The sequence below is a fragment of the Microcaecilia unicolor genome, chromosome 6, assembly GCF_901765095.1.
Source record: "Microcaecilia unicolor chromosome 6, aMicUni1.1, whole genome shotgun sequence".
NCBI lineage: Eukaryota > Metazoa > Chordata > Amphibia > Gymnophiona > Siphonopidae > Microcaecilia > Microcaecilia unicolor.
In genome coordinates, this window is record NC_044036.1 from 237,142,910 (window position 1) to 237,166,996 (window position 24,087).

Consider the following 24,087-nt stretch of genomic DNA (forward strand, 5'->3'; position numbering starts at 1 on the left):
CTTGTTCAAGCAGGGCTGCTGGGGATCTGAGTCAGGGGATGAATTGGAAGCCCCTGCCTTCCCGGGACCCTCTGAGTTGGGCCGGGCTCTCACTTCTATGGCCGCCTCGGGGCCAGTAGGTCTGGAAGACGTGGAGCAGCAGCTTGAGGCTGTGAGGGTCTTTCATAAGGAAGAATTATCTTCCTTTATCACCAGAGTGCTTCAGGCCTTGAGTATTGTTTCTCAGGATGCGCCTTCTGTGGCTGCAGCTAACCCCAAAATGGTGAGCATCAAGAAACCGCCGAAGGCCTTTCCAGTGCATGAAACTTTCCATGAACTCATTTAGAATCAGTGGGCTACCCCTGATGTCGGTCTCCGGGTGGCTAAAGTGATCTCGCTTTTACCCTTTAGTACAGGATGAACTTGATCATCTGCATTTGCCACGGGTGGATGCCCTGTTGGCGATAGTGACAAAGAAGATAACTTTGCCAGTAAGTGGTGGTGTGGCGCTCAAGGATGTTCAGGACTGCAAGCTAGAGTCAGCGCTAATGATGTCCTTTGAGGTGGCTACCCTGACTTTGCAGGCCATGGTGTGACGCTTGTATGCTGCACATGCTAGTCTCTCTTGGGTTCTTCTGATTCCTTCTCCCATTCCTCTATGCCTCCTCCTGAATTTCTGGATGTGGAGTGTGGCCTGGCTTATTTGGTGGACACCCTATATGATTTAGGTCGGGCATCTGCTAAGCAGTTTGCTTTGGCAGTAACTAGTCAGCGCCTCTTGTGGTTGCGGCACTAGGCTGTGGATGTGACTTCCAGACATTTGGTTAGGCTTCCCTTCAAGGGTAAACATTTGTTTGGTGAGGATTTGGAGAAGCTGGTCAAAGTTTTGGGAGATTCAAGACACAGCGCTTGCCAGAGGACAAACCACGTGGGTCGGCAAGGCCTGGTCAGCAGAGGGCTCGTTTCAGGGACACTAAGAGGTATCATGCGAGCTGCCCCTCCTTTCCAGCCAAGCCTCGATATCAACAGCAGATAAGCATGCTGCTAGGTCCTCTAGTAGATCATCAGCTGCTCCCCGGACTTTACAATGATGGGGTGCTAGTCCATACCTCGGTTTCCATAGGGGAACGGTTGTCTCACTGTTTCGAGGTGTGGGGCCACACTGACTTCCAATAAGTGGGTCTTAGATCTTATTCGCGACAGTTACAAGATAGAGTTTACTTCTCCCATTGCAGATGTTTTCTTTGAATCCCCATGTACCACCCCACAAAAGAAGGCGGCTGTGCATGATACCCTACAACAGCTGATTCGCTTGGGAGCAGTGATTCCCATACTGGCTGTGGAGCATGGACAGGGATACTACTCAATTTACTTCGTGGTTCCACAGATTGGAGGTTCCTCTCATCCATGCGAATGCCAGAAGCCTAAGAAATAAGATGGGAGAGCTAGAATATATTGCAATAAATGAAAAATTAGATATAATAGGCTTCTCTGAGACCTGGTGGAAGGAGGGTAACCAGTGGGACACTGTCATAACAGGGTACAAATTATATCATAGTGATAGGGTGGATCGAATTGGTAGAGGGGTAGCATTGTATGTTAAGGAGAGCCTTGAATCAAATAGATTGAAAATTCTGCAGGAAACAAAACACATCATGGAATCCCTATGGATTGAAATTCCGTGTGTCAAGGGGAAAAGGACAGTGATAGGAGTGTACTGCCGTCTGCCTGGCCAGGATGAACAGACGGATGTAGAAACGTTAAAGGAAATTAGGGAAGCAAACTAACTGGGCAACACAATAATACTGTTTGATTTCAATTACCCTGATATTGACTGGGTAAATGTAACATCGGGGCATGCTAGGGAGGTAAAATTCCTTGACGAAATCAAGGACTGCTTTATTTATTTAGATTTTGCTCACACCTTTTTCAGTAGTAGCTCAAGGTGAGTTACATTCAGGTACACTGGATATTTCTCTGTCCCAGGGGGGCTCACAATCTAAGTTTGTACCTGAGTCAATGGAGGGTTAAGTGGCTTGCCCATGACCACTAGGCCACTCCTCCACTCCACTTTATGGAGTGGCTGGTACACGAGCCAACGAGAAAAGGAAAAATTCTAGACATAGTCCTTAGTGGAGCACATAATCTGCTGCAGGAGGTAAAGGTGATGAGGCCGCTTGATAGCAGTGATCATAATATGATCAAATTTGATATTAGCTTTGAAGTAAGTATACACAGGAAATCCAATATATTAGTGTTTAACTTTAAAAAGGAGACTATGATAAAATGGTGAAAAAAAAAGAGGAGCAGCTTCGAGAGTCAAAAAAATTACATCAGGTGTGGATGCTGTTCAAAAACACCATCCTGGAAGCCCAGGCCAAATATATTCTGCGTATTAAAAAAGGAGGATGGAAGACCAAACGACAACCAGCATGGTTAAAAAGTGAGGTGAAGGAAGCTATTAGAGCTAAAAGAAAATCCTTCAGAAAATGGAAGAAGGAACTGACTGAAAATAATAAGAAACAGCATAAGGAATGTCAAGTCAAATGCAAAGCGCTGATAAGGGAGGCAAAGAGGGACTTTGAAAAAAAGATTGCGTTGGAGGCAAAAACACATAGTAAAACTTTTTTTTAGGTATATTAAAAGCGGGAAGCTGGCAAAAGAATCGGTTGGACCACTAGATGACCGAGGGGTAAAAGGGGCGATCAGGGAAGACAAAGCCATAGTGGAGAGATTAAATGAATTCTTTGTTTCGGTCTTCACCAAGGAAGATTTGGGAGATGCCAGAAATGGTGTCACACTTCTCGTGGAACCTCGGGGTTAGTGAGCCGTTGGGCCACTGCCGTAGGGTGGCAGCGGCAGGAGGAATCACCCAAACACAGACAAGGCAGAACAAATGTACCAGCAACCTCAGGACAGGAACTACCAGGCGAGGACTGCAGCCGAGGCAACGCAAGCTGGAGGAAGCAGGACAGGAATTCAGCCCAAACTTCAACTGCACTTAACCGCCGTTCCTCAGGAGTTGAGCCCCTGGGTGCAGGCAGCCGATAGGACTTACCGGACAGGGCAAGAAGGCAGAACTGCAGGAACAGCAGCCGGCTGGTGAACAGCAGGTACTTCCAGAAAACACACCGGGGTTCCAGGCAGGCAGCAAGCAGCAGATAAAACCAGAAAACAAGCCGGGTCTGGGCGGGCAGCAGACAGAAGAATAAACCAGGAGACAAGCAGGGTCAAAGCCACAATCAGGAAATAGCACAGCAGCACTGCAACAAACTCTCACCAAAGGAAACTCCTCTGAGGACCTCTGTTGCAAGGCAAACTAGAGACCTTCCCAGGTGGTTAATAAAGGCAGCATATAAGGGAGTTCACCAGGTACGGGTACTGCTTAGTTCCAAAAAACTCCCAAACCAATCTGGAAGGCTGAAAGATCCAGACCGGACCAGCATATCTTCTGGAACATGGGAAACGGTAAGCCATCAGTTTAAAGCAGCCACCAGGTCTAACCACCGGGGGGGGGGGGGGGGGGGGGGGCGAGGTGACTGAGAGCAAGGAACCTGGGCACCACTGTGACAGTACCTCCCCCTTAAGGCCTCCCTGGACTTCTCAGGAGGTCTGGATTTCCCTGGATCTTCTGGGTGGAATCGGCTGACAAGTTTAGGCGTGTCACTAACGTCCAGATCATTAGGCGCGGGACGTGAGATGGCTGGTTGAAGGCGAGACTGGGCTTTGTCTACAGAGCTGGGTTGAGTGCCCAGTGCTGGAATAGAGCTACGGGCCATGGTTTGCTGGGAACTAGACTTCCAATTCTTAGATCTCTGAATCTTAGGATTGTCCTGAAGCTTAGGGCCTGGGGTCGGCTTCTTACATAAGGTGCGGGACCCCCGGCCCCAAGGAGTTGTCCTAGAACCCCTGTTGGCTGGACTCTGGAGCCTGGGCATATTACCGGATTCCGCTTGGCACTGGCCGATCTGGGGTAACGCACATGCGCAGGTCAGCCCCCTCGTAAAAGTCTTAGAGTCCTGGGAGTCACTAATATCCGTCCACGCATCTGAGTCTTGGTCCGGCTGTTCACCGACCACACTATCGGTGTCAGGGATAAAACAAAGTCTTCTGCAAGACTCGCCCCAGTCCAGTATTTCACCCTTTCCCCATTCCAGGACCGGATTGTGTCTCTGTAGCCATGGAAGACCCAATACAATGGGCTGCACTGCTGAGGGAAGGACATATAGAGAGATGTCCTCCCTGTGATCGCCAATCCGTAAGGTCACGGGAACTGTTTGAGTGTTTACATATCCTTGAATGCTTCCATACACTGAAAAGAGCGGGATGGTCTTAGGTAATTCTTGTGTCAGAATGTTAAGTCGATGGACTAGACATGCGGCTATAAAGCTTCCACCCGCCCCGGAGTCCAGAAAGGCCTCAGTATGCTCCTGTCTGTGACCTAGGTCGAGCACTGCTGACATTAAGAACTGGGTACGCAGAAGGTCAGAAGATTGACCGATTACTGTGTCTGCAGTCAGACCTGGTCCCAAGGATCCGGATTTCTGTGGACAGTTGACCGCGTAGTGTCCTGTATCACCACAATATAGGCAAAGATTGAGGGTCCGACGCCTCTGTTTCTCTTGAATCGTGACAGGAGTATGACCTAGTTGCATGGGCTCTACTGGTGGTTGGGGGGGAACTCCTGTGGACGACGAGTCTGTGGTAAAACTTGATGGCTAGGTGTCTTAATACCTATCTTTTCTATGGAACGCCGTTCTCGGCCACGCTCCTGGAATCAAATATCAATCATATTACAAATCTTGATTAGTTCATTCAACCTGGTGGGAAGTTCACGTCCAGCCAGCTCATCCTTAATTTGCGGTGCCAATCCCTGCCAAAAGGTCGCGATCAGACTTTCATTGTTCCAGGCTAATTCAGAAGCCAAGGTGCGGAACCTGATCGCATAGTCACCCAGGGTCTGTGTTCCTTGCTTCAGTCTCAAGAGCACAGAAGTTGCGGAAGTAACCTTCCCAGGCTCTTCAAAAACTCGTTTAAATTGATCCAGGAACCCCTGGAGATCATGAAGCACCGGATCGTCCTTCTCCCAAAGAGGGGATGCCCAAGCCAATGCTTGACCGGATAACAGAGACATAATGTAAGCTATCTGGGTTCTCTCAGTGGGGAAATCTTGGGCCTGGAACTCAAAAGATTATTTCACACTGGTTGAGAAAACCTCTTCAGTCTTTGGGATTATCGTCATATCTAGATGGTGATTTCAGACGGATCCCTGGCGTGGCCGGAGCTCTTGCTGATGCTTGACCTGAACTTGAAGCATCTGCTGTTGCCTTTAGGGATGCCGACATAAGTCTCTCGAGCTGATCCATCCGTGCCCCCAGGGTGTGGAGGGCATTAGTATGCTCTTGCAGCGCCTGCATGATGACTGATCCCTCCGAGCTCATGGCCTTGCAACCTGTCATGCTTCTCATGAAACCTCAGGGTTAGTGAGCCCTTGGGCCACTGCCGAAGGGCGGCAGCGGCAGGAGGAATCACCCAAACACAGACAAGGCAGAACAGACGTACCAGCAACCTCAGGACAGGAACTACCAGGCGAGGACTGCAGCCGAGGCAACGCAAGCTGGAGCAAGCAGGACAGGAATTTAGCCCAAACTTCACCCGCAATTAACCGCCGTTCCTCAGGAGTTGAGCTCCTGGGTGCAGGAGGCCGACAGGACTTACCGGACAGGGCAAGAAAGCAGAACTGCAGGAACAGCAGCTGGCTGGTGGACAGCAGGTACTTCCAGAAAACACACCGGGGTTCCAGGCAGGCAGCAAGCAGCAGATAAAACCAGAAAACAAGCCGGGTCTGGGCTGGCAGCAGACAGAAGAATAAACCAGGAGACAAGCAGGGTCAAAGCCACAATCAGAAAATAGCACAGCAGCACTGTAACAAACTCTCACCAAAGGAAACTCCTCTGAGGACCTCTGTTTCAAGGCAAACTAGAGACCTTCCCAGGTGGTTAATAAAGGCAGCATACAAGGGAGTTCACCAGGTACGGGTACGGCTTAGTTCCAAAAAACTCCCAAACCAATCTGGAAGGCTGGAAGATTCGGACCGGACCAGCATATCTTCTGGAACATGGGAAACGGTAAGCCATCAGTTCAAAGCAGCCACCAGGTCTAACCACGGGGGGGGGGGGGGGCGCGGTGACTGAGAGCAAGGAACCTGGGCACCACTGTGACAAAATGGTATTCAAAGCTGACGAGTCAGAGAAACTGAATGAAATCTCTATAGACTTAGAGGATGTAATGGGGCAATTTGAAAAATTGAAGAGTAGCAAATCTCCTGGACCAGATGGTATTCATCCCAAAGTACTGACAGAACTGAAAAATGAATTTGCAGAACTATTGTTAGTAATCTGTAATTTATCCTTAAAATTGAGCATGGTACCGGAAGATTGGAGGGTGGCCAATGTAATGCTGAATTTTTAAAAAGATGCCAGAGGAGATCCGGGAAATTATGGACTGGTGAGTCTTACGTCGGTACCAGGCAAAATTGTAGAGACTATTATAAAGAAGAAAATTACAGAGCATATTCAAAAGCATGGATTAATGAGACAAAGTCAACATGGATTTAGTGAAGAGAAATCTTGCCGCACCAATCTATTACATTTCTTTGAAGGGGTGAACAAACGTGGATAAAGGCGAGCCGGTTGATATTGTGTATCTGGATTTTCAGAAGGCTTTTGACAAAGTACCTCATGAAAGACTCCAGAGGAAATTGGAGAGTCATGGGATAGGAGGTAGTGTCCTATTGTAGATTAAAAACTGGTTAAAAGATAGAAAACAGAGAGTAGGGTTAAATGGTCAGTATTCTCAATGGAGAAGGGTAGTTAGTGGAGTTCCCCAGGGGTCTGTGCTGGGACTGCTGCTTTTTAACATATTTATAAATGATCTACAGATGGGGGTAACTAATGAGGTAATTAAATTTGCTGATGACACTATGAGGCATATTTTCAAAGCACTTAGCCTTCCAAAATTCCATAGAAACCTATGGAACTTTGGAATAAGTGCTTTGAAAATATGCCTCAAAGTTATTCAAAGTCATTAAATCGCTGGAGGATTGTGAAAAATTACAAGTGGCCTTTACGAGACTGGGAGACTGGGCGTCTAAATGGCAGATGACATTTAATGTGAGCAAGTGCAAAGTGATGCATGTGGGAAAGAGGAACCCAAATTATAGCTACGTCATGCAAGGTTCCACGTTAGGAGTCACCGACCAAGAAAGGGATCTAGCTGTCGTTATTGATGATACGTTGAAACCTTCTGCTCAGTGTGCTGCTGTGGCTAAGAAAGCAAATAGAATGTTAGGTATTATTAGGAAAGGAATGGAAAACAAAAATGAGGATGTTATAATGCTTTTGTATCGTTCCATGGTGCGACCGCATCTCGAATATTGTGTTCAGTTCTGGTCGCCACATGTTAAAAAAGATATAGTGGAATTAGAAAAGGTGCCGAGAAGGGCAACGAAAATGATAAAGGGGATGGGACGACTTCCCTATGAGGAAAGGCTAAAGCGGCTATTTAGCTTGGAGAAAAGAGGGCTGAGGGGAGATATGATAGAAGTCTATAAAATAATGAGTGGAGTGGAACTGGTAGATGTGAACCATCTATTTACGCTTTCCAAAAATACTAGGACTAGGGGGCATGCGATGAAGCTACAAAGTAGTAAATTTAAAACGAATCGGAGAAAATGTTTCTTCACTCAATGTGTAATTCAACTCTGGAATTCTTTGCCAGAAAATGTGGTAAAGGCTGTTAGCAGAGTTTAAAAAAGGTTTGAACAGCTTCCTAAAGGAAAAGTCCATAGACCATTATTAAATGAACTTGGGGAAAATATTTCTGGGATAAGCAGCATAAAATGTTTTGTACTTCTTTGGGGATCTTGCCAGGTATTTGTGACCCAGATTGGCCACTGTTGGAAACAGGATGCTGGGCTTGATGGACCTTTGGTCTGTCCCAGTATGGCAATACTTATGTAATTCTAGATCTCCAGCATGTCAAGCAGTCCCTCCCCATTCATCATTTTCGCATGTAAATTGTCTGCTCTATTATTGTGGCATTTCAGCCAGGGGAATTTTTCACTGCCCTCAACCTCAGAGGCTTACCTCTCTACATTCCGATCTGGGAGCCTCATCAGTAGTTTCTGTGCTTTGCCATCTTGGGCCAGCACTTTCAATTTAGGGCTCTGCTTTTCAGTTTGTCCACGGCTCTGTGCACCTTTTCCAAGGTGATGGTAGTGGTGGCTGCCATGTTAAGACTTAATGGAATTCAAGTTCACCCCTTCTTGGATGACTGGTTGATTCGGGCAGCCTCTGTTCAAGAGAGCTTGCAGGCTATGGATTGGGTGATGGCTCTGCTCCCGTCCTTGGGTTGGTTGATCAACATGAGCAACAGTCAGTTGATCCCCACTCAGACCTTGGAGTATTTGGGGGTTCTTTTCAACATGGCCCAAGGCTATTCTGCCTAAGCTAAGTACAGCTTTTTTGGTACATATATACAGTGAAGAAACTGCTGAAGTAATCTTACTTGTGTACAACATTCTCGGCATTAAAGTCTTAAGTGATTATATTTTTACATTTTAGGAGCACGTAATCAGTGTCTTAACTGAGTTTAAGTTTTACACAGCTGAGTTAAAATTTTTCACTGTGAACTGTGGTGCTGGAAATTTTATCCCCAGATAGGGGGTATATTTATTTCCCGTTTGACAGTGAGCCAAAGTCAGCTGAGGTCTTTTTTCTCCTTTGCTTCTTTTATCTTTATGTGAAAAAATTTTTAAAAATTAAAATTTTTAAAAATTGAAAAAATAGAGTGGACATTCAAGAGTGAGGGTAAGCCACTTTATTCTTTTGCATGTTTAAGAATTATATGCAAGAACATATGCAGTATAAATCTTATTACTTTTTGGACAAGTGCATCATAGTACAATTCAAAATTAAAAAAAAGTCACTAAACATTTTGGCTGAACTAGCTATTTAAATGGCCTAAGTTATCTTGTTCTAAAAATGGACTTGGTTATGAACATTGTGGGAGTGGCCAACATGTTATCTATTTAAGGGGTAGCTTGAAGCTGCGTTAGGGTACTAAAGGGTTCTGGATGTGGTGTCCTAATGTACATAGGAGCCAACTTTTCAAAATGATTGGGGGTGCTGAATTTTTTTTTTTTTTTACAGGCAGTGCGTCCCCCCCCCCCCCCCCCCCAATACCTTAAAATTCTGTCTACTGCAGTCTTCACCTGGGTAGTGGCAGCACCACTTATAGGCTGCCTGCAACCTGCACCAGTCCCACTGTACTGTGCAAATATAAAGAGATGCAAATTTCAAAAACTGACATATTTCAATCACTATACTATAGGTTAACAAATACAAATAAAACAAAAAATGTAAAATGTGATGATAATATTTAGTGGACTAAATACATTTTTCAATTAGCTTTCAAAGGCCAAAACCTCTTTCCTCAGGTCAGGACAGTATACTGCTGTTATGGTATTCTGTTGTGACACGAGAAAGGAGGGTTTGGTCTCCAAACATTAGTCAAAATTGTATTCAAATTAGTCCTATAAAGATATCACCTTACTTCCATTTTCTGTATTTATTAACACAGCTACCACACTACTTTATCCTAAACTAAAAATAAAATTCATTTTTTCCTACCTTTGTGGTCTGGCCGTTTACTGTTTCTAATTGTGTTGGTCCCAGTCTCTTGTTTCTTCTTTCCGCGATCTTTAACTTCCACCCCCTTTCCATCCAGCGTCTACCCCCTCTCTCTCCCCCTTTCCTTCCAGCATCTGCCCCCTCTCTCTCTCCTTTTCATCCAGTATCAATTTTCTCCATCCATGTGTAGTTTTTCTCCTCTTTTCCCTTTCCCTCATCTCTGTCAGTATGCATCTCCTTCCTCTTTCTTCACTCCCCTCCATCCATATACAACTCCTTCCTCTCTCTTCCCTCTCCTCCATCCATGTCCACCATTTTTCCGCTCTCTCCACCCTTCCATCCATGTTCATCTCACTTTCTCTCTTTCCTCTCCTCCATCCATGTCCAGCATTTCTCCTCTCTCCCGTCCATCAATGTGCATCTCCTCCTGTCTTCCCTTCCCGCCATCCATGTCCAGCATTTCTCCTCTCCTCTCCATGTGCATCTACTTCCTGTCTTTCCTCCACTCCATGTCCAGCATTTCTCCTCTCCCCTCCCCTCCGTCCATGTGCATCTCCTTCCTGTCTTTCCTCTCCTCCATCCATGTCCAGCATTTCTCCTGCCCTTCCCTGCATCCATTTCCAGCAACTCTCCTCTCTCCCCTGCATCCATTTCCAGCAACTCTTCTCTCTCCCCTGCCCTCCCCTGCATCCATGTTCAGCAACTCTCCTCTATTTTGTCCCAATTAAAGTGCTGCATGCAGCCTGTTGGAGATTCCAATATTCATTCAGATCTGAGCGACAAACTTCAATGATCGTTTTCCAGATCATTGCTTACATCTTATCAACAACAAGCCAAGCTCTCTAATAATCACACTAATTCTATTGAGCAGGGTGTCAATAGCTGTATGTTGCAATGCAGAAGAACAAAGAGGAATAAACAGAACTAGACCCTTAACAAAAAGAAAAGGAAAGTGGAGGTGGGGGAGAGGAAAATAAAGTCTAACTGCAACTGAACATCTTACAAAAGACAGGGAAAGAGCCACACGATGGTTGTTCGCTTCAAAAATTCCAACTAAACTTTATGACAAAAATGAAATCCAATAGAATAAAGCCCTTTGCAAAGGTTTTTAATCAGTAGGGAAGAAAAATGCATATAAATAAAAACGCACTGTTTTGTTTTAGAGAGTGAGGCAAAGTTTCAGTCCCAATGATACCGGTATGCGAGGGGGCATCTTTAATTTAATAGCTGTTAAATCGTACTGTTAACCAGAAAAAAAAGGCATTTCATCCGACTATAAAGAAAAGTACCTCATAGTGAGTAATAGAGCTCTCGGAATCTTCTCGGCAGAATGAGGCTCATCTGGATTCTGGATGAATGCAGGGACGGGAGCGGGAGCCGGCCAGGGAGAGACAGGAGGACAAGCACTCACGCACAGCGCCAACGGCCCACCACTGCCTAAGTTTGGGCTTCGGCGGCTCCGGAAGCTCCTCTGTGCTCTGCCTCTGTTGCAGCATGATGATCATCCCGCCTACGCGGGACCGGAAACTGTAACAGAGCCAGAGCACGGAAAGCTTCTGACGGTGAAGGCAGTGTATGTGTTTACACAGAGAGTCTGGAACATTGAAGGGGCCGGAGGTAGGAAGCGAAGAGGAAAGACAGCAGGACAAGGAGTTGGGACGATGCAGGGACCGAGACCGAACGGGAGGGACTTTATCCCCACGTCATGTCATCACGTGCCGCTGCCAAATTATTGGGGGTGCTTGAGCACCCACGGAGTCGGCGCCTATGCTAATGCAGCGTTTTTTAGATTATCCAATGTTACGTAGTAATGAGATGCAAACCATGCAAATGCAAGTAAAGCAGCTCACTACTATGTAAATACTGTAATGCAGCTTGCAGTGAACAACAGATGTACACCACAAGCTGTGTTATAGACAGTAACATTAACCCCAGCAAAAAGTTGGGGTTATTTTACCACCCAGAAATATCGGGCCGCCAAGCAGCAGCCCAATGCTACCACGCTACATCTTAAAGGGGCCAATCAATAGAAATCAAACAAAATAAAACATGGAAAAGAAAATAAGATGATACCTTTTTTATTGGACATAACTTAATACATTTCTTGATTAGCTTTCGAAGGTTGCCCTTCTTCCTCAGATCGGAAATAAGCAAATGAGGTAGCAGATAGTATATATGAGAGAAACATCAAAGCATTACTTTGACTGTCTGACAGAGTGGGAGGGTGGGGGTATGCATGGGGACATCAAAGCATTTCATTGATATTCTAACAGAATGGGTGTTGGTAGGTGAGAGGAGGGTAATAAACAGAGAAATAAACAGAGAAATACAGCTTATGTTTTATAATGAGTTAGAAAACCCAGATCCTTATTAAGTCCTGTTTGTTGGGTGTCAAAATATTCAATCATTCTTATTTCAAAGGTCTTACGTTCCTGTATTGTTTTAAAATTACCTTTCAGTATTCTTACTGTGAAATCACTGGTGCAGTGTTCTGGTCTAGTGAAGTGTTGGCCCACAGGGGTGGGGGCCTGACTGGCACCGGCTATTTTCATGTGATGTCTGTGTAGATTGAATCTTGTCTTAAGCATCTGGCCTGTTTCTCCAATATAGCATCCTTCGTTACATTTCTTACACTGAATGATATATACCACATTGGAAGATGAGCATGTAAAATAGTCCTTTATGTTGAATATTTTTCCTTTGTGAATGACTGTGGGGTCTTGTGAAATGTTTTGGCATAGTTTGCAGCTGGCTGTGTTACCCCCACCCTCCCACTCTGTCAGACAGTCAAAGTAATGCTTTGATGTTTCTCTCATATATACTATATGCTACCTCATTTGATTATTTCCGATCTGAGGAAGAAGGGCAACCTTCGAAAGCTAATCAAGAAATGTATTAAGTTATGTCCAATAAAAAAGGTATCATCTTATTTTCTTTTCCATGTTTTATTTTGTTTGATTTCTATTGATAACCTTTAAGAGTGGACTAACAACGGCTACCACACCTCTCTACTTAAAGGGGCCAGAAATCATAGTAAATAGTTGTGGCCAGAGCATGCCCCCCCCCCCAATAGCACCCCCAAACCAGAACCCCCCAGCACTGACCCCCCCCACCCCTAGTGCCGGGTTCCCCCTCCTAGCATTGGGTTCCCCCTACCCCACAGGAACCCTCCCCCAGGCCCTCTGGGCCAACCTATGAAATCCCCTTTCAATCACTCCTGTGCCAACACCTCACTGTACTACTTCTAGGGGTCATGTTTCTGTATAAGGTCTTATATGGACACATACCCTTGATTCTGTAAAGGTTGCCAAAAATTGCACATGCAGATTTAGGTGAGTTCCCGATTTGCACATGCAATGTAATTGAATAAGCCAATTAGTGCTAATAACTGACTTTTTAACAAGCAATTATTGACTCTGATTAGATTTAATTGGTAGCAACATGTGTAAAGTTAGGCGCAGGATCCGCGCCTAAAATTTATGTATGTTAAAAAAATAGGGAAATGGGAAGGTCATGGGCATTTGGGGGCAGAATGGGGGTGTGGCTTCAAGTTACTTACATAATTACAGAATAATGGTTTTCTACGCATAAATTTAGGTGCAGGCATTTACACCATGTTTTCCTTGGTGCAAATGGCTGTGCCTAAATTTACACATGAGTTTCCGGTTAAGCATGTATTCTATAAATTCTTCCAAACTTTAGACGTGGCTTATAGAATAGCACTTAAATGTTTTTTGGGGGGGTTTTGCGCCACTTATAGAATTTACCCCATGACCCCTAAGAATATTATTGTGAGACTATCACTAAGGTTTCCGTGTACCATTTTGGCTCCCAGCACTGGTGAGGGCAAGAACAATCCTTATTAGACACCAGGGAATTTCATAGGTTGGCTCAGTGAGGGACCATTGCTGGGGTCTTCTAATGGGGAAAAGTGAACTTCTGGGTGGAGGGTTCAGTGCTAGGGGGGGCCCTTTAGGATAGGGGCATTCTGGTTGGGGGTCACTATTGGGGAGAGGGCCTTTATTTTTAGGTAGAAGGCTCTAGAGAGTGTTTGTGCTTGGGGATGGGATATTCTGGCCACAGCTATTTCCTAAGGTTGCTGGCTTAAGATGCGGCCTGGGAGCATCGGTGGCTCTATGCTCCTAGGCTGATGGAATAATGCTGCTTGTGAGGTGTCTGACAAGCAGTTTTACTCTTTTTCTACAGAAGTTGGCAGCTTACAGTTCTGAGACACCGCAGATTGGTGAATCCCACTGTAAATCATGGTGTGGTAAAAGCTGTCTTTAACCACACCTTGATAACTTTCCTCCTAAATGGTGATACTCAGCTACCAAATGGATGATTTATCTGTTTGTGACATCACACAAATAAAGAATTATGTTGCCACTGAAAATCCATATACAGTTTAAGGGTAAGATAGCCGTTTAACTTTATGCAGTTATCTTTACTGTTGAACATTAACCTCTATTTCTACTTTCTTTGTTAAATCCTACATTTAATTGATATGTTTTGCAAGGAAGCATAACTTAATAATCATTTAACAAAGGTTAATTTTCACTGCTTATCTGATTTAATATGACCTCTTAAACAGAGAGCAGCCTATCTTAATAAAGGTCTCATAGTTGAACCAGGGACCCTTTGCTTTGGGGGGTGGTACCTGACTTATTCTTGCTTTTTTTATGGCAGCCTGGCCAGGTGGTAGGTCTGGACATGGAATGGCGACCTTCCTTTGGCACAGTGGGGAGGCCACGGGTGTCCTTGTTTCAAATAGCTGTGAAGGAGCATGTGTTTCTTCTGGATCTGCTGAAGTTTCTAAAGGAAGCAAGGACGGATGAGGAAGGAGTCCATGTGACCAAATTCATTCAGACGATGTTTTGTGATCCAGGCATCATTAAACTAGGTAAAAAGACAGTGAGGGGGCCACTTACCTTCCTGTGTGTTATAATAGGGTTCCTCTGCTTGTAATCAGCCAACATGCTGAACCATCAGTTTTAATGCATTGTTTTCAGCTTTGGCCATGATGATATTTAATGTCACTGTATGTAAGTATCCATCTTGTCTATTGATTGTGTTGGTCCTTAATGGTGTGGCAGCTTAAGTAAAGCCTGAGATGATGAAGTCCGACATAGGAAAGGAAGATGGGAAAATGGATCTATATAATCCAGGGTGTGACCCTCACGAAAAGCCTGACAGGGAGGGACCAGCATAATTTTGTGCAACCATATATCTTTATATTTATGCAATCTCCAGCAAAAAAATTAGAAGCATGCTCATGCATTTGTAAATCTTAGAGATGAGATAACCCTCCCACTCCAATTGTTAAAAAAAACCTGTTTGGTTACTTCCACCCTCTTTATCTGAAATATTTTATATTTCAGACTGTCCCCTGTAATTAGTACACCTTTAGATAGCTCAGCTGTACTGATCCTAGATAAAGCTTGGACCTTTGCAGACCTTTATTGCACCAACAGAAGAATTTTCTGAAGACAAACAGATCCACCGAGTTACACAAATGAGTCACAAGACACTACTTGATTCTGAACAGATGATCATCCTAGAGCTTTCTGCAAAAGTAACATAGTAAATGATGGCAGAAAAAGACCACCCAAACTATTCAGTCAATCAGCTATTTTGTTTGCAATGCTAAGGATGCATCCCAGCCACCAGCCACAACCTATAATCACTTGCAAAATGTCTGCTTATCTAGGTCTTGGGTTATTTGAATTTTGCCATCTTTGGTAGAAGAGCATACAAGATCCCTGTACCCACCTTTATCATGCTCAGTAATAAACTAAGAGACCCTTTTACTAAGCCACGTAGGTGCCTGCATGTGCCTAACGCACTTCAGTTTGGAGTTACCGCCCAGCTACTGCGTGGCCCTGGCGGTAATTTCATTTTTTTATGCATGTCTGCTACGTGTATCCATTTTCGGCAAAAAGTTTTAAAATGCCTTCTTTACAGGTGTGCTGAAAAATGGATCAGTGCACGCCCAAAACACGGGCCTACACTAACGCAGGCTATTTTTCAGTGCACCTTAGTAAAAGGACCCCTAAATAGCAATATCAATGTGGCTATTGCCCAGATATCTGTTTTTTTAGGTCTGCTGAATAGCCCATCAGTGGCCCTTCATCATCCCTCTATTTTGTTTTATTCACCTCACTGAAAGACATTGTCCCCTCTCATTTTGTAACAGGTCACGCCGTTTGCACACTTAAATTTATAGAATACTGTCATTCACATGTGCAAGTGGCAGTAGTTTGTGGAGCTGCTATTTTGAATTTATGCACTCAAATGGCTTAAACGCAAGGTGAGTGGTCATAGGTTAGGGGCATGGGCATGTCCTAGGCATAGCTAACATTTACATTTAAGTGCACCCATTTATGCCAACCATAGACCTGGCATAAATGCACATGCCTACATTTAGGTGCTATTTGCCAGTTTATTCTAGTATTCTATAAGAACACTTATTCATGTAAGTCTTCTTATAGAATAGGCTTGCAGCCTGCAGAAATTTGGCACCAATTATGGCAAGCTGTTTTAGAATTGCCTTCACATGCTCTAGTGCATTTTCTTCTTGAGTGTCAGCTACCCTGCTGAAGAAGGAGTGAGAGAGCTATGTTTCACTTAGTCCTCTAGGGCTAGCTGCTCCTTCAGTTGTGTGTGGGACTGACAGAGAAGAGAGACTGAGCCTTGGAGTAGTGGTGAGAGGGCTTTCTTTGGCCAACCCACACACATTATGAGATGGACATAGGTGTGACTGTTTTTTTATTTTTTATTCTAGATCCTTTGGGTGTGGTGTTGCCTGGTTTTGAAGTTCTGATTTTATTTCTTTCTGTGTAGGTTATGGGATGGCAGGGGACCTGCACAGCTTAGCTTTTACCCATCCTGCACTACAAGACCTTGACAAGAAGGTGCAAGGGCTGGTGGACCTTCTCAATGTTCATAAACAGGTGAGATTGTTGTGTATGAGGATTCAACACAGTGTAAGTCAGAATTGGAGCAATTTTCAAATATTTCCTGTAGTTTCAAGTTATCCCACTGGATCATTTTAGGTTATCTTTTATGTATAACCTTTTGGTTACTTCCTATTGTGATAAGTCAGCTTTTTCGACTATTGTAATGTGGATAGTGAAGAGCACTGCACTGGAGTGCCTGGTCGTTTTAATCGCCAGTAGAATCTTTTCCAGAGGTCATTCCATAGAAGCTAATTAAACCAGTCCAGATTTTCCAGTTAACCAAAATAAATTCTCTTTTATTGTTTGTTAATGCTTCTTCAGTGTCAGAAACTCAAAGATTTAAGGCAAAAATTACAACACTAGCCTCAAAGCCAAACAAAATAGCTGAAGTATATGCTTCTTAGCAGAAAAATTAAATATTCTTTCTAGTCTAGTCTTCCTTTCTTTTCCCCAACTGTGATTCAAGCTTAACTCCTAAGAAATTCACCACCCTTATCCTTCATTTGACCAGTAGTCCCAAACAGAGCAAGCTTGCAGCACTTCACACTGGGCAAGGTTTCAAAGGGGTTCACCCTTAATATGGGTCCTTAGCTTCCATGGCTTAAGTCCTGATGCCTCCCTATCTCTTCTGGCTTTCTTTTCCTTTGGGGACCTTCCCCCCATGGGAACCTCAACCCGAAACTTGCTTCTAGCATGCAGGGAACAGGATCCTCTAGCCAGGACATTCCTCCTGCTGCCTTCCTCTAAGGAAGAATTTTTATAAGTCAGGCATGGCTCTTAGGCTTCCAGAGCACCACCCTAGCCTGACTGACTGGTATAGCTTTTTTGCACCTGGATTGGAGGACAGGCTGTGCACGCCAACTCCCTCCCAGGATTCTTGGGCACTCTGCTGCTTCCCAGGTAGAAGCTATCTGCTTCCTAAGATTGTACTGCCACTGCCCCTCCCCCAAGGATCACAGCAGCTCCTCTCCCAGCGCTGTCTACAGCATGGGATTCCTGGCAGTTGTCACTTTAAAAGGGTTTGTTTTCCTTTTCTATTGTCTGGTCTTGGTTCCCATGCTAAGATATTGCCCTCTCCTTTATTTCTTCCCGTCCTCACTACGTGACATCTGAAACTGTCAAGCATTGCAAGCCCTTCCTTGAGACCGGTCCAGGTTTCTCCTCTGACCCTGGAGTTCCAAACCTGTCTTACAGATTCCCTAGTAATAATCCTATAGTGTGAAAGAAATGGAGAATGCAAAGACGTAGTCTTATCTATCACACTAAATTATGTATTTTTAGTAAATTTGTGTATGATATGTAATAAGAGTGGTTTAAGTTTTAAAAAATATTTTAGCTAATTTAATATTTTGTTTTTTACACCTATTTTTGTAATCCACTTTGGGCTAGTTCTGGGTGAAGTGGAATATCTAAATAGGATTGCCAACTTTGGCACAGAACAAATCAGGAAAGTATGCAGAACATGGGTCATGGAATTCTTTCCACTCTGTCTGGTGTGTGTCTCTTGGGTCTGTTTTTTTGTGTGTTTTATCTCTTGTGTGCCTATCTTTGTGGGCTGGTATGTGTGTGTGTGTTCATATGTATACAATTATGTTTGTGTGCATGCTTACATTGTGTGTGTACATTTATACGTGGTGTTCTCCGTGTGTCTGTGATAGAGTAAATGAAAGGGGAAGACTGTTTGAAAGGTGCACTTCCTTAATTGCTGTCTTACTGTGAATCAGTGCTTCTATGCTGCAGCTGTTGGAATCGCTTTTCCCATTGGAGTGGGGGTGGCGGGTCAGTTTTGTTCCATCTCCCACTACATGCAGAAACTTCATTCCTATAGCACAGGGCTCACTAGCTACCTTCCTTGAGTAGAACTGCTTACCAGTGTTCTACTCCCACAGCCTCCCTGTTGGATAGATCCTATCTACAGTCTCTGCTACTAGTTACCCTAGTCATCATGGGTTTAGCCCATGGAAGCCTTGCCTCACCAATTTGAAAGCATGAATAAACATGTGGATAAAGGTGAGCCAGTTGATGTAGTGTATCTAGATTTTCAGAAAGCTGTTGATAAAGTTGCTCATGAGAGACCCCTGAGAAAATTTAGGAGTCATGGGGTAGTTAGCATATCTGGGTTTAAAACAGGTTTGGACAAATTACTGGAGGAAAAGTTCATAGTCTGCTATTGAGACAGACATGGGGGAAGCAACTGCTTGCCCTGGGATTTGTAGCATGGAATGTTGCCACGATTTGAGTTTCTGCCCGGTACTGGTGACCTGTCTTGTTCTCTCTTAGAAACAGGATACTGGGCTAGATGGACCATTGTTCTGACCTAGTATGGCTACTCTTACGACCCTATCCAACCTAGATATTTCACTGCACACAGTCATGGATATCTTAGCTAATTTTGGACATATGTCTGGCTTTAAGACAAACATGTCTAAGTCTGAAATTTTTAATATGAATGTAGAAGATAGTGAGGCCCATCATTTACAGCCCAAATACCCTTTCTGCTGAGCAAAATGATCTATTTGGTACTTGGGTGTTAATGGCTGGTTCACCCCTGAATTTATATGAACTTAACTTCCCTTCTCAGATTTTGCTTTGGGATTTAATGTTGGAATTGGAAGGCTGGGAGGAGCTGAACCTATCATGGTTAGGAAGGATATATGCCCTCAAGATGTTAATCCTGCCAGAGCTGCTATATTTGTTTATGGCAATACCTCTGGCGCTGCCCAAGCGCTTCTGTTATACTTTGAACAGGAAAGCTTTCTCCTACATCTGGAAATAAAAAAACAAAAGGTAGCTAGAGAAATGCTTTATCGTTTTATACAAGGAGGAATGGTTGTCCCACACTTGCATTTTACTTCGAGGCAGCCCAGTTACAAATTGTTGCTGGTTGGATGCAAGGAGTCGCTAAGCCCTGGTTATTTATTGAACAGTCTGTGGTGAGTGTGACCCCTCTGTGGGTATTGCTTTGGCTCCCTAAAAATACAACTTCAACATGTTAATACATGACTCAAAGAACTAAGATGTTTCCAGATAGGTGTTACTTTTTGGGCACCCTTATCTATGCCCTGGGCTGTGTTCTTGGACAGGTGGATAGAATATATGCAAGATGGGCAGCTAACGCTCTGCAAACCTTGGGGCAAATGTGGAAAGGAGAGTGAGATTTTGCCTATGATGGAGCTTATGGATAAATTACGGCTTGGAACAGTGCAAGGCTTTCCAATATAAGCAAATTAGAGATTTTGTAACTCAGAGAGCTAGAGAAGAGTTAAAATTGGAAGAAATTGCAATTGAGCAAGCCCTGCAAACCGGTACTGGGCGGGAGGCATTTCTAGTCTCTGTGGGTCTTTTACTTTCCCAGAAAATGCCAGTAGCCTAATATAGTACTAAATAGGAAAAGGATATTAAACCTATGAGTCTATCAAATGTTGTAAAATATTTCAGTACCTATTTAAAGTATCTGTAGCTAGCAATCTGATTGAAAATGGGTTTAAAATCTTTTATAGGTGGTACTATACTCCCCATTGTGCATCTTTCAGATATATAAAACAGGTAGCGATTTATGTTGGAGAAATTGTGGGGAAAGGGGAACTTTCTATCGCAACTGGTCCTACGGCACAAGTATTCTGGATTGAGTTGTGGGTAAATGATACTTTGCAAATTCCCTATCCCCAAAATGTGGAATGTTCCTTACTACATTTTAAGGACACAAAACAAAAAGGCCCATAAACTAGCAAATCATCTTTTTACAGCTGGGAAATTATTCTTAGCAAAGTATTGGAAACAAGTGAATACACCACCTTTGGAGACTGCTCTTTTAAAAATATACTTTATTTGTTTGATGTCCAAGTTCAGAGCACTAAAGTATGATTGAGTAACATCTTTTCACAAAATATGGAATCCATGTGCCAACTGGAGAGCCTTCTCAGAGTACAACAGAGGATCATAATTTTCTCCGTTTGCTTTATTTATCAGCCTGGACTTCATAGAAACAATTCAACCCATAGAGACGTGTAATATCGAATTGGTAGTGGTGAGGGGGAGGGGAGGGGAGGGGGAAATGGCTTTGAAAGGGTGATTTTTCTTATAATTATCAGTGTTTGTGTGATAGCCTTGTTAGATATAAGTACTCTCCATGATTTTTTATTGTTTTCTTTGCTTTCTTTATTGCATTTGTATTGCTATTTTGGTAAAACATGAAAAATAAACATAAAGAATAAACAGTTAATTGATTTCTCTGAGGTAAGTCAAAATAAATGCTTTCAGTCATTTAGTTTCACTTTATTGTAATTGTTTCACTGCCTTTCAGTCATCAAAGTGGTTACATATGCAAGTAAACAGTTCAATAGTATAAAATTTCAAATATGCATACTTTAAAAGAAAAAACAACATAGTCAAAAAAAAAATGAGAGAAGAAAGGAAAGGAGAAAAAAAAAAAAACCAGGAACTGAGCATAAGTTATTTCATTTCAAGCCAGGCAAGAACACAGAGGGTCTCGATATTAACAGTTGAAGCCAGAGCCGGCCCAACCATTAGAGAAACCAGGCAGTTGCCTAGAGCAGCTGATTCTGAAGGAGATGCATCGAGCAGTTGCATACAAAGCAAAGCAATAGGTTCACACAGCTACACAAAGAATCATCAGAACCTACTTTTTCCTGCAGGAAGAAAGGACAATTTTAAAGTAGTCCATTTACTATTCAAAATGGCTTTTAAAAAATTATAGTTTATTAAAATTTGCTATACTACCAACTAGCAGATCAAAGTGGTTAACAATCTAAAATCAAACGAGAAAGAACTACAATTAAGAACAAGAAAGAGTAACACATTCAGACAGGCTCAAACTAGCATGGAGATAGAAGTGGGGAAAGGGGGTTAGTACTGGAGGAGGACTAGGGGAGGGGGGAGGTAAGATATAACAGTGATATTTACAGAAAATAGTACTAAATGGAATCAAATGCTTTTTCAGGACAAATTTATATTTCTTAAAGGCGAGTTCAACACGGATTGGAAGGGGGGAAAACGAAGGCATGGTGTGTGGTACATTCTAACTGGGTGTGTCGGGCCGGGGTAGAGTAAACGATAATCATTAATAGACCCTCATTATTGATAGATTTATAAAGCAAAGTTTAATATTTAAAAGTATCATGTCCAAATATGCAATTTTATAGGAGTTTTCTGGGAAGGATGGTGTTTTCATGATCATGATTTGTTAAGTTTATCAAAATCTTGGAGGCAGTCATGAAGGATCTAAAAGTTAACTGAGCGGTGGGTGCATGGGTAAAGGTTCATCTAGGGTGCCTGGTACCCTTCACTGGCCCTGGTTGAAACCCACTTCCAATGTTCGTTCTGAATAATTTTGAATTATCCCTGATAAGAAGGTTGTATGTTCTCTTGATGCTCTGCATTCCTTACCTCTTAGTCACGTAACCTAACAACTATTTTCTCCATTGGCTTTAACCTTCTTTTTAGCTCCAGAAATGTAAAAGTAGCTGGGCTAAAGGCAGCAGAAAGGTTGATGCCCTGCCAGAGAAAGAGGAGAGACGTGTGAGGCAGCCTCAAAAAGGGCTCAGTCTGCTGGTTTATCATGTGCTTGGAAAGCCTTTGGATAAGACCCAACAACTGTCAAATTGGGAGAAGCGGCCACTGCGGGAGGAACAACTGATGTATGCAGGTCAGAGAACATGTCATTGTATCCTATATTCTGAACAGAGGCATCAGGTAGATTACATTTTTGTCTGGATTAAGTAGGTTTTTCCAGAATGCGAAAAGAACATTGGACTGGTGTCCTGGGCTGGAATAGTTCAGTAGGTTTTGTTTGTATTTGTATGGACCTGACTCTTGATAGAAGAGTTACATGTGTAAAGTGATTCATGATTTTATTGATAAGATTATTATTTATAGACCTCACCCTTTAATATCTGATCTAATTGCATTTGGATTTCCTGTCTTTTCTCATAACTGCATGAAGTTGGATGCTGAGAATATGGTTATGGCATCTATGTTCTTTCTTTCTGTCTACCTCCTTCACTCTCTCCCTTAAATCATAGTACTCTCTTGCCCTCTGTTTCCTTGTGTGAAGGACTATGGGGCTTATTTTCAAAGCACTTAGATTTGCAAAGTTCCATAGGCCTCTCTTTTTGTTCTAAGGGTGTGTACCAGACGTCGCTTAAATAAATTCCAGGTACCTATCTACAGGGCCGGTCTTAAGGCGAGGCGACCGAGGCGGCCGCATAGGGCCTCGCGCTCAGGGGGGCCCCGCGCAGCGCGCCTCAGGTCGCCCCGACCGCCCGAGCACCACTCTCCCTCCCTCCGAACTTCGAAGTTGAACAACGCGCGACGGCGACGTGGTGGTGGGGGCGGTCCGCCCCAGATGTCAGCGGGGGGGGGGGGGGGGGGTGCTCCGAGTCCGCTCCCGGCGCTGCTCGTCCTGTCTTTAAATATCCAATTTGAAGCGCTGGAGTAACAGGCAGCAGCACCTGGCGTCTGCCCTTCTACTAAAAATCTCTTCGACGACGTCATTGGGCCTTCCCACATTGAGTCCCGCCCTCCTCTGAGGTAACTTCCAATTACCGCGAGGGCGGGCGGGACTCAATGTGGGAAGGCCCAATGACGTCGTCGAAGAGATTTTTAGTAGCAGGGCAGACGCCAGGCGCTGCTGCCTGTTACTCCAGCGCTTCAAATTGTTTTTTTTTTTTAAGGCAGTGAGGGTGGTGGGCCTGGGCGGCAGGAGAATGGAGCTGGTAGGTGGGGAGGGACTCAGATGGGAGAAGGGTGTGGGGCTCTCAGGTGGGGGGGGGAGGGGGTTCTCAAATGGGAAGGAGACTGAGATGGGGAGGGGGTTCATGGATGGGAGAAGCTTAAGGGGGTGGGGAGGGGGTTCTTGGATAGTTGAAGGGGACGGGTGGGGAGGCGACTGGGGTTCTTGGATGAGAGAGACTGGGGAGGGGGTTCTCTGATGGGAGAAGGGGACGGGTGGGGAGAGGACTGGGGTTCAAGGATGGGAGAAGGGGAGGGGGTTCTTGGATGCTTGAAGGGGACGGGTGGGGAGAGGACGGGTTTTTGGATGGGAGAGACAGGGGAGGGGGTTCTCAGATGGGAGAAGGGGACAGGTGGGGAGAGGACTGGGGTTCAAGGATGGGAGAAGGGGAGGGGGTTCTTGGATGCTTGAAGGGGATGGGTGGGGAGGGGACTGGGGTTTTTGGATGGGAGAGACGGGAGGGGGTTCTCAGATGGGAGAAGGGGACGGGTGGGGAGAGGACTGGGGTTCAAGGATGGGAGAAGGGGAGGGGGTTCTTGGATGCTTGAAGGGGACGGGTGGGGAGGGGACTGGGGTTTTTGGATGGGAGAGACGGGAGGGGGTTCTCAGATGGGAGAAGGGGACGGGTGGGGAGAGGACTGGGGTTCAAGGATGGGAGAAGGGGAGGGGGTTCTTGGATGCTTGAAGGGGACGGGTGGGGAGGGGACTG

General features: G+C 44.4%; 1 protein-coding gene across 1 annotated transcript in view; it reads left to right on the forward strand.

Annotated features, from left to right (window-relative positions):
* EXD3 (exonuclease 3'-5' domain containing 3) overlaps nt 1–24,087 on the forward strand; it is a 719,658-nt gene that overhangs the window by 523,475 nt on the left and 172,096 nt on the right. The window contains exons 15-17 of the mRNA XM_030206809.1: nt 14,358–14,571; nt 16,512–16,621; nt 22,091–22,292. Coding sequence (XP_030062669.1) covers nt 14,358–14,571; nt 16,512–16,621; nt 22,091–22,292 — 526 coding nt within the window. The remainder of the gene's footprint in view (nt 1–14,357; nt 14,572–16,511; nt 16,622–22,090; nt 22,293–24,087) is intronic.